Genomic DNA, 11,187 nt, shown 5'->3' with positions numbered 1-11,187 from the left:
GGCTGTAGTCCATATTGTAACGTGCTCACCCCCCTTTACTGTCCCAGCGCAAGCTCACTTATATTTAGAAAATTACTTCCTGTTTAGAAACTTCGACAATCCTTAAATTGAGACCTTGAATTAGCTGCAATAGTATAATTTACTGGTAGAATAAAGAAAGCCGTCTGATATCGTACGAAATCCTTGTAGAAAACAAAATCGCTTCTTATATACAATCTACTTTTACGTGAAGAAATTACTTATCTAAGTAGATAACAAAAACAAAATCTGAATTAGAATAATTGAGTATTTATTTTAGTCTCAACATTTCAATAAACAAATCAATATAACAGAATTTAAATATTCTCTTCCTAGCCAATAAATAAGTTAATATAACATAATGTACTTATAACCAACAGTCTCAACAATTTGTATTACGTAATAATATTGATCAAATAAAATTAACTATAATGATTTCAGAATATTCACAGAGGTAATATTAAAATCCCATAACAAACGGATTCAAATAAACAGAATTAACATGCGAAACGGGTGACCATTTCTGTTGCAATAGAAATATCAAGTCATACAAATGTATTCAAATAGCGTTATGGACTCAACGCCTTATCTTTGGCTTTGGTTTTTCTTAGTACCGAAATTTACTAAACTTTTATATTGCAGACATGAATGTATATTTTCTAATATGATTTTTTCCAGTTAATTACTATTTAGAGAATGATAACATTCCCATGCAGTACTGGAAGTCGATTATGTATTGCATTTTCATACAAACCCGATGCCGGTTGAAAACAAACCGACTGGTGTGCACGACACCCGTATTCACAACCTTCGGTTGCACTACACAGTGTAACACACCGCCAAAACAGTACATATTGCTAACAAGTATTTAAGACTCAATAAATATTAAATATCGTTAAAATATTGAGATTCAAAACAAATATTGAATGATAATTATATGATTACACTCTTAATTACAAACGTAATTAGAACATACACTATCCGGATGCGGTGTCCTTGCAGGAGACGGTAAGCGCATTATTCTGTTGTTGAGCATAACTTAGTATACGTAGAAAAGTAGTTATATCAACGGTTTATTGGTGTTCAGTAATGATTGTATACACCGCGCAGTGGAAATATGAGGTACATCTAATACATAAATTGCAACCAAAATGGCGGACATCGTGAAATACATTGAACGTTGTACATAATATCAATTATACAGGACATTTGTTTTGTAATACATCGAATTTAACATAGTCTCAGAATATCCACCTGTACATGAAACTATTATATGTGCGATTTACAGCATTGAAACAATGTAAACCAATGACATGACACACTGGAGGTGCCTCCACTTATAAATTGCCTCCAAAACAAAGATGGCGGACATCGTAAAACATATCAAACGTTGTGCATAATATAAATCATACAGGACATTCTTTGGCAAAACATCTTACTTAACATAGTCTCGAACTACCCATCTGGACAAGAAACTAGTATATTTGTATTCAAGTACAATTCGTAACAATATAATCAAACAATCTAGATAAATGGCACCTTGATAACCGCAGCGAAATATTAATAGGTCCTTAGAGGACTCCATCGCACCCCAATCTTTCAGACTTAACGCTTCCTGCTCAAACTGCTTCCTTTCTCCATCTGAATTGGCCTCTTAATGTATGGATTTTTTTTCAGTTTATTTTTTTTGGGGGGGTGTTTTAAGTTGCATAAAAGAAACTGCTTTAAACCTGACATATTTAGTCTTTCACTGATGCCAATGATTACAATAAATGATGTTTGAATCATCGACAATTTATTGTTTGTGGTCTGAAACATAACATTTTAGGTAGGCTAATGTTTGTTTTAAGGTAACCTTTTGTACAACCCAGGCCCCCAGAATAATGAAAACTTAACTTTTCTAACAGGTACATCTAATCCAACAAAAGAACGCAATACACTCACTGTAACCTCGGTGATGACCGCAGAGGAACATGGAGCTTCAGATAGAGAGGTCACAACCCCTGAAGCTCTAAATCGTGAGTAGATAAATGACTCGCGTGTTTAGCAGCCACCAAATAAAAAAAAAAGAGAACTGCAACTGTAAAAGGTCACCATGATAACTGGCTGATGCAGATTAATATAATTCATGAATCACTTAGTTGTATTCATCATACTACGCGGACTTTTGACATAAATTACTGTTTAACAGAAATTATTGACTTTTTCTAGGATTAAATTAAAACATAATTCATCACACACACACACACACACACACACACACACACAATCACATGGGATTGAATTACACTTGTCTAGTAATGCTAAAATTCATTAAACAGCTCTCCTTATCCAAAAGTGTTAAGAATTTCATCAGCAAAGGTTGTTATGCCAACATTCGATATACTTTATATGTTGCAGAGGTAGTAGACGAATTTGTCGCGTACGAGGTCCAAAAGATATTGGCATTGTGCCAAATAGAGGATGAGAATCTGGCCGACGACCTGATTCATACCAATGCAACCCTTGAACAGATTTGTAAGTGTAATATCTCTTCCATTCTTGAAACCTGTAAAGGTCTTTTCCCAAACTGTTACTCGTCTTCCATATTTTCATAAAAGTACTTTGTGACGGCTCATTAAAGTTCTTGTCTTTTAAACTAACAGCTGCTTGTAATATTTTGTTCCGACTTAAATCAACTGACACCAGATTATAAAGATTAGCTGTGCATCTATTTAAATAGCAAAACATTAGTGGGTGATTTTCCATAACCACAACCCGTCGAATCAACACATGTAAATATTAGTTATTAGATCACAATACATTTCATCATTACAGATGATCATGACCTTTATACATTTTAGCCCAGGCTGTCCATAAGGAGAAACTGATTGGAATGCCAAAGGTAGAATGCTAAACAGAACAGACAAATTAAAAAGGTTAGTGAATGAATCTTCATCCGGATAAATTTGATGTTTGAGTTTTTATTTCAGATTATCAAACACAGATCTTGCTCTAGTTCTGAAGGTAGCGTTTGTTTCTTCAACACTGAGATTTTGTTTTATTGGACTTGTCTGCTTTTCTTAAAAGTCATATATTGTAATCTGCATTATATGCCACTTGGCCAGCTCTTGTTGGCCTAATACCATCAAGCAACTGTACGCCAAGGCTACCAGTGCAGTAATTGCCCAAGGTGCTGTGGGGGACTGGTTCCGGACAACAGTGGGAGTGCGTCAAGGTTGTCTCCTGTCACCCACGCTTTTCAACATCTACTTAGAGCGCATCATGAGCGAAGCCCTGGAAAACCACTGTGGGACAGTCAGCATTGGAGGGCGTAACATCACCAACCTCCGCTTTGCAGACGACATTGATGGGCTGGCAGGCAGTGAAGACGAGCTAGCCACCTTAGTGAAGAACCTGGATGAAACATCTTCCAGATTTGACATGGAGATAAGCGCTGAGAAGACAAAACTGATGACAAATAGTGGCAAACAAATCCCAGCCAAGATTAAAGTCAGAGGACATGAACTGGAAACAGTGAGCCAGTTCAAATATCTTGGTTCCATAATCAGTAAAGAGGCATCAAGAGCAGAAATTTTCTCAAGACCAGCACAAACAATGGCAGCTATGTCAAAGCTAAGACCCATCTGGAGAGACAAGAATATGTCTGAAAACTAAAATTACACTATTGCGAGCTCTATTCATCTCAATCTTTTATACTCATGTGATACATGGACCCTGACAGCAGAATTACAACGAAGAATCCAGTCACTTGAAATGAGATGCTTCAGAACCATCCTTGGCATCTCTTATATTGTCCACATCACAAATGAAGAAGTGCGTAACACCATCAGGTGCGAAGTAGGCCAATCTGAGGACCTCCTCACCACCGTCAAAAAAAGAAAGCTGAAATGGTATGGCCATGTCACTAGAGCCAACAGTCTATCCACAACAGTCTTGCAGGGCAGCGTCCATGGTGGCAGAAGGAGAGGTAGACAGAGAAAAAAGTGGACTGACAACATCACAGAAACGACCAGGAAAAGTTTTGCGGAGACACAGGCATTGGCACATGACGGAGACAAGTGGAGAGAACTGGTCAGATGTTCAGCAGCACAGTGCCTCAACGACCACACTAGGTCATGAGACATCATGATGATGATGATACGATGTTGGCCTAACGTCAAGAAAATTGTTTCCTATTCTTGATTTCAGGTTGAGGACTGACACAACAAGTCAAATGGGAGCAAACAAGAAAAAATATGGCTAAACATTCCAAATGTAATGTGCCAAGTTGTTCCAAAATTAACCCTAGTTGTTACAGTGGTAACAATCAGGAACACCTATACTAGTGAACTTGGCGTTTGGGCAAGAATCCCTAAACAGCTCAAGCAAAAACGGCCAATTTTATGTGGAATGATTGTTTTTCTTTTATTGTCTTAATTAAGGCCTTAGCTGGAGAGGAAAACTATAACCTTTAATTTTAATTGCTACAGAAGAAAATTACAACCGTTAATTTTAATTTCAATGATTTAAGCAATATTGATAATTTCTGTTTTCCACAATTATAATTGACATCCAAACACTAGACTCTGAGCATGTGTTTTTTTTAAGATTATCGAATCTGGAGATTGAGTTTATTATTTTAAGACTAAATCAAGGTAATATCCTGTATAATACTGAGAGCGTGGCAGGTTGATTTAATGCTAATTAACATAAAATCAGATGAAAAAAAAAATTCGCAAAAGATATTTCTGTTCATTTAACAATTTACTAGATTCCCTTTTCTTTTCAAGTCATTAGAGAATTTACATTCATATCTAAAATGTTAACTCAGAAATAGTTTGCGTTGAAGTATTTTTCTATATCAGTGGGAATAATATCCAAGTGAGGTAACCACAATCAGGCCAAAATAGTCTCCAAGAATGTTAACCAAACTAGGGTAAAATTGATACTGAATTAAGTTGCCTCCCTTAATATAGTAACGTTGACGTAAATGGCCAGTGAATAAAGTTAGGTACCATACTTCATTTCTCTCAAGTGGTTTTGCTTAATCATGCTAACAAAGTTAGTGTGAATAGCACGTAAAGCATCAAAAGTTCAAATTTGTGTTAAAAATATTAAAAATTACATATAATAGCCTGAAAATCTAATCATATTATTTGCACGTGAATACAAAGAGCTTATCAGGTTTATTTCTGTCTCAAGTGGTAATTTGCTTATTGTGCTGACAGAGATTTTGGTAACAAGTGGAAACAGTTGAAAAATGTGTCATAAAGTAAACATTTGTCTATCTCATGCACTTTTGGCAGAACGAAGATAACAAGGTATTTCTCAAAGATTTAAGTGAAAAGGATGTGTTCAAATCCTACCAGTGAATTGTTGCTGGAGTATTCATTAGTGTGTTGACCTGAAATGGATGGACAGCTGGAACATAGATGAACAGATAAACAAAATCAATTCAAGCATAAAAGTAGGCTTGTACACATAATGTGCATTGAATATCAAAATCATTCACATGGTGACTATCAGTGTTTCCCTTTACCCTCGTTTGCGTTTCAGAGACCCCCACATTTTTAATTTGACCCCCTGTTCTGATACCAAAATTTATTTTTTTACTCAGCCTGACCCCCAGTTTTGACACCAAGGAGAGTTTTGACTCTCAATTTTAAGCATACGAGGTTTAATTTATCATACATTTTACGTAGTGAATACAACAACAAAAAACAACAGAACATCATTCACCATATATTATTACATTTTGTAATTTCGACAATGCAAGTATAGTGACTGATATTTATTTGCCATAATGTTAGGCATGGTCTATAAACTGTTTTGGTTACGATCAGAAATATTTTTTTTAATGTTGGACAAGTTTATGTTCTTTTCAAACCCATTATATCTCCTGAATTTGCATGAGTTCCCTTATATTTTTCTGCAAAGAAAACAAGATCTACAGGATTGCAAAAAAGAAGGAAATCGAATTCTTTAGCAAATTTATCCAATCTCTTTCATACACTTTATCATCTTGACAATTGTCGAATTCATTTAAAACTTGTAAACATAAAGGAATGTTGATTTTTTTCTTTCGCATTAGTCATGTCTCATTATATATGATATTGAATGAAAATAATTCAGTAATACACTTCCCTTTCTTTTTCAGATTGTAAAGTCAAATCATGTATTCCTGTTTATTGCTCCTTTTCTACATTCACACAGACTCTAAATAGGACTCTTCTTGCACACTTTTTTTTCTCATTTATTTATTCTACCACCAACTGTGATGACAGCTATGTATTGGTTATTTAGTGCATATTAGTTTTGGGGGGAGGGGATAAACACTTCAGTTTCTGTCCAACTATTTTTTTCTTCTTATTTTTTAATATTTGCATTTGATCATGTAAACAAGCCAACTTATCCTTATTTGACAGGAATGTTATGTACAAAAAATTTACTTTGCGAATGAAGTGTAACTTATGTTCAAATGTGCTACAATACGTTCAGTTAGAATTCTATATCGTGAATTTATAATACCACGGCATGTAATCCTTTATAAAGTCTAAATTAGAAGAAACAATTTACTTAGTGAGATTTTCTTCTTGTCCATTAGTTTCCATGGATTTTTTTTTAAATATATATATCAATTTCTAAAATGATTAGAGAAGAAATTTAAAAATAACTACAAATTATTCCATAACATACTCAAAGACAAACATAACCTTTACCATCAGTAATGTTGATCAAGCTTAGAATATTCCAAGCATTTAGGAATCTATTTTCATGATTACCTTGTATTTTAACATCAGACATCCGGGAACAAAAGATATATTAACAACGGTTTCAACAGATCAAAGCAACCAGTTAGTTTAAGATTTCAAAATCAATTCTAAAATGTGATCTTTGTTTATGAATTCGGTGATTAAATGAAAGTAGATTATAGGCAATGTTTCATTTGGCGGGCAAAATAGAAACTAAGTTGTTGGACAACACTATTCTTACTTTCTGTATTCTATTACAAATACCCTCTGCTGAAATGTATAGCCTGATGTGTCCTTGAAATAAATAGGAATAAAATCTACTAATCTGGAATTATTCAATCTATGCAACTCCTTGCCACCATTTCTTTACGTAATATATATGTCAAGCTGGCTTCTAAAATACAATTTCTCAGAATACATAGCTACATTTCGATGTCATCTCCTGACCATAAGATTAAATAGGACACAAATGGCCAAGAGATTGTCGATGGTATGAAATAATTATTTTATTCATCTCAGAATCATGAATTGTTTTCTACATATCTGTAAAATGGTTACATATATTTTCAGCAGATGTTTTGCAATTGAATTCCAAATGTAAATTTTATCATCCTTTAGATGAAGCTAGTTACGCTGATTTATGAATTTGAGATTCAAGATAAACCCTTTATCTACTAGTTTTTGCTTCAAAACTGGTACCCTTTATGCAGGATGTTTGCATTATTTATGTGAGTGAATCCCATTCCCCATTTCCAATGTCCCTTTTAGTTTTGAAACACAAATTTTAGTTTTTATTAATGGGGCGGGGATAAGTTTACAGTAAATGTTTTTTCTTTCAAAAAAATATATATATTTAAATCAATCATGGTGGATGTCAGCTTTTGATGAGGGAAGTGGTTGCTTGTTTGGTTCAATGGACAAACAAGGATGAAAGCCAGTTTTGGTTCAAAACTGGTGACCCCTCATTCATCATGCTGGCGTTCTTCTGTGAGTGAACTTCACAACAATTTATAATCAAAGGGTATTCACTTAATATTCCGCCTCTGAATACACTTTATGTTTTATAGAAATATAAGTATTTTCACATCCAAATTTCACGACCAACACGTTTTAAACCGAATATTGTATTGGGTTTGTTTTCCTTAGGAGACTATTCATGTGGAAAGATGTAGTTTAATTAGTCAATGGTTCAATTAATCAGGCAACAAAATCACATTTAAGAAAATCTCAAATTTTTACCCTTTATGGATGACTGATTCATTACTCAAATCATCAACTAGCATCATCTATCAACATCAGTTCTCTAAAGTCTGTTATCAAATTCATTCTTTTGGTTTTAATGATTCAAAATTCAGTTATTTAAAACAATTAAAAAGTAGTTTTCTCTTTCATCCTAAATTTCACTGTTTGGGTGATTAAAAATCTATGAAAACTATAGCCATTTTACACATTGTATATTACTACATGATTCTGACTTCTACATAACCCAATACAGAAGATAAATAATAAAAATAATAATAATAATAACATTTTATTAAACCTTGAGGGAAAATATCTTAGGCAAATGATAAAAGCATGCCAAGTTATGGAAAATGTTTTGGCTTTGGGTTAGTTGACCTTTAAAATAAGTTATCAATAAAATAAAAAATAAACCTTTATTCATTTTCTTGCAAATATAAATTAAAAATACCAGCCATGCATAGGGAATGTGGTGGGGAACTTCTCCTTTAGGCCACGAATTATATATTTAAACTATTTTCAAACATTCTCATTCTTAATATATATTTTATGCTTTAAAATTTAAGTAGATCAATATATACTAAATTTATTTATTCATTGATAATTAAAAGTGCAATTACTTTTAAAAAGACACACGTATTCAGGCTTCAAACAATGTTTGCTCCAACATTTTATTTTCTATAAAATTGTTAACATTTTTAAAGCTTTGAAACTGTATTGCCCTTGAAATGCTAAATATGCCAGTGAATGAGAACATTGTATCTTTCTAATTTGTACGAGAACATTTTGTACTATGTTGATTTTTTTTCTGTTATTTATGACACAACGACCAAGTTTAATAAACTGTCAAACTTTCACCGGTATCAGCTTTTATCTTTCACTGAGATTGCATTATGTTAAATTATATTTCTGATTCTAATAGATAAAAGTAAAAATTGATAAGATAAACGATAATTTGGATGACAAAGTTTATGTCATCTCCATACACCAAAATGAACTGGGAGGCATACATGTGGTGTTATTAAGCTGAAAATTCTGAAGAATGATGTTGGAGCTCAGACATGTTCTTCCATATTTTGAATCACTCTGCGTTAGCCCCCTGTGTTCGAGGGTGTCTTTGTAATGACACACCACTGACCACTGTTTATTTTCATTAGACAGTTTCTAATACAAACGATGTTGTTGTTGTTGTAGGGTTTAACGCCATTTTTCAGCACACGATAGGCTATACATGGCGGCCAGTATTAATGGTGGAGGAAGAACCCGGGAAAGCCTCGGAAAGAACCACCGACCCACGAGAAGCTACTGGCAAGCTTTCTCACATACCCACATTGGCCGAATCCGAGACTCGAACCCACGCAGTAAAAACGATGTCGTTAGGACACGTCACCAATATCAATAATAATAAATATTTCGGGTTGTTTCAACGTTACTTGTTACTTTCTCTCTTCATATCCGATAAAGTTTCCAGTATTCTGAATGAAGTCATTGTCACTGTGTCCTCACAAACATAGATGTCTGCTTTGCATTGCCGTAGTCAAGTTCAATAAAAGAAATTCTTATTTTCTACTCAATTACATATACCAATTTGAAATTTAAAACAAATTCCTTATATTTTGTACTTTCTGTGTCATTTGCATGTAAAAATAATCTGAGTGACACAACAACACAGTGTCGCTACAAAACAGCACACTATGCCGGATCTAAACCACGCGTCACTTCATAGGAAGCCGGATCCATAAGTGCGACTACCACATCGTTTCAAACGCAAGTCTGGTTTCAACACTAGAGTGGACTTAAAGAATTCGGTGCCATATTGGCACTTTAACATAGACTAATTTTGGTAATCACTAACTCATTATGTTATGTAAGATACGTTTAAACTTATTTAAATTACATAAATGTTCACAAATGGGGTCTAGCTACAAGGTTTCACAAATTATAACAAGCCAGTCCCCTACAATTGATCTGAAATTTACAACGATAGCGGCAGTGACTTAATATATCATCAATAGGCTACACAGAACCTTTTGACACGAATGCTTCCTAAGGACAACAAAAAAGGCAGGGGCTCGTTTAACCCAAGAAATTTAACAACTATTGATTCTTAAAAGGGGGTACTAACCTAATATTTCAGGTAATATGGAAACACCAACTCGTATGGAAAGTGCAGAAAAGAGAACTCCACCTGTTGGTTCTAATTCTCTATATCAATACTGCTCTTCTCTCTCTCTCTCTCTCTCTCTCTCTCTCTCTCTCTCTCTCTAGAGCTGTCCTTCTTTCTCCTTTTACTGAATATTTTCTATCAATTCTTTCCGAAGCTGAAACTTTTTTAATTCCAATTTAATCTTTATCGGTCTTTTATAACTGTAATTCCTTTAACTTCCTATCAAAACCAGGTATCAATTTATCAATCAAACCCAAAGGACTAATATCAGAAAATTCCTTTCCCTCCAATTACTGAATCAAAGTAGTCCTTATTCTATGTTTTGTTCAAGAGGATTTCGCTTCAAAAGATCATAACGTCTGGCAAGCTCAAAAAGATCATCTTTTTCATACACTCTAGCCTTTTATGGGTAGGATTTCAAACAAAAGTCTCGACATTATAAGATATTTTGAACTCTGGTTTCGCTGAACATTTCTTAACTAAATGAAAGTAAAACCGGCACAACAGACCCTGAAAATTCCGACATAAACTCAAATAATCTTCTAAAGACAATTTTTACTATTTCTGAAACGTTTTAACGAAACTGATATCACGAATTAGCCACCAATTTCTGTTACGAATCTAGCTCGTAAGTATCATAAGAAAGTGAAACCAACAATTTAAGTAAAAATCAACAAGCAATTTGTTTCTCTAACATACAAAGTAAAACATTAATTCACAATTATAGTATTGTGAATTTTATCCCAAATAGTCATAAATGCCCTATCGCAAGTCCAAAACTATACAATACTCCCGATTAATTCCAACAGTCCTGAATGTCCCGATGTACCACAATGAAGCAATCCAGAATGTATTGAATGATTCCACAGCAAATCCATAGCACTATATAACCAAAGTCAATGATTACTTGGTAATTCTAATGAATACTTTAGATAATTAATTCCTCTCGAATTATGTCTGAAAACAACTGTAAACTCTGATATCAAATGGATTCCAGACAGTCATCAAATATGATTTATTTGCTTGCCA

The 11,187-nt window shown here is 33.9% G+C and overlaps 2 protein-coding genes across 5 annotated transcripts in view; one reads left to right on the top strand and one right to left on the bottom strand.

Annotated features, from left to right (window-relative positions):
- LOC149786808 (uncharacterized) overlaps nt 1-8,846 on the top strand; it is a 13,524-nt gene extending 4,678 nt beyond the window's left edge. The window contains exons 3-6 of one of the 2 annotated variants that reach the window (XM_089977314.1): nt 1,926-2,036; nt 2,419-2,535; nt 2,862-2,936; nt 6,158-8,846. In XM_089977314.1, the coding sequence (XP_089833440.1) occupies nt 1,926-2,036; nt 2,419-2,535; nt 2,862-2,914 (281 nt within the window). In that variant the 3' untranslated portion in view covers nt 2,915-2,936; nt 6,158-8,846. Of the gene's footprint in view, nt 1-1,925; nt 2,037-2,418; nt 2,842-2,861; nt 2,937-6,157 lie in introns of those variants that run through there. The other variant, XM_089977313.1, reaches the window with a different exon arrangement.
- The window catches only part of LOC149786805 (histone deacetylase 8-like), a 126,338-nt gene that overhangs the window by 41,568 nt on the left and 73,583 nt on the right, over nt 1-11,187 (bottom strand). The window lies entirely within an intron of this gene.

Source organism: Sinohyriopsis cumingii, chromosome 12, assembly GCF_028554795.1.
Source record: "Sinohyriopsis cumingii isolate HCF-2022 chromosome 12, ASM2855479v2, whole genome shotgun sequence".
Classification (NCBI taxonomy): domain Eukaryota; kingdom Metazoa; phylum Mollusca; class Bivalvia; order Unionida; family Unionidae; genus Sinohyriopsis; species Sinohyriopsis cumingii.
This window is presented reverse-complemented; position numbering and strand designations above follow the sequence as displayed.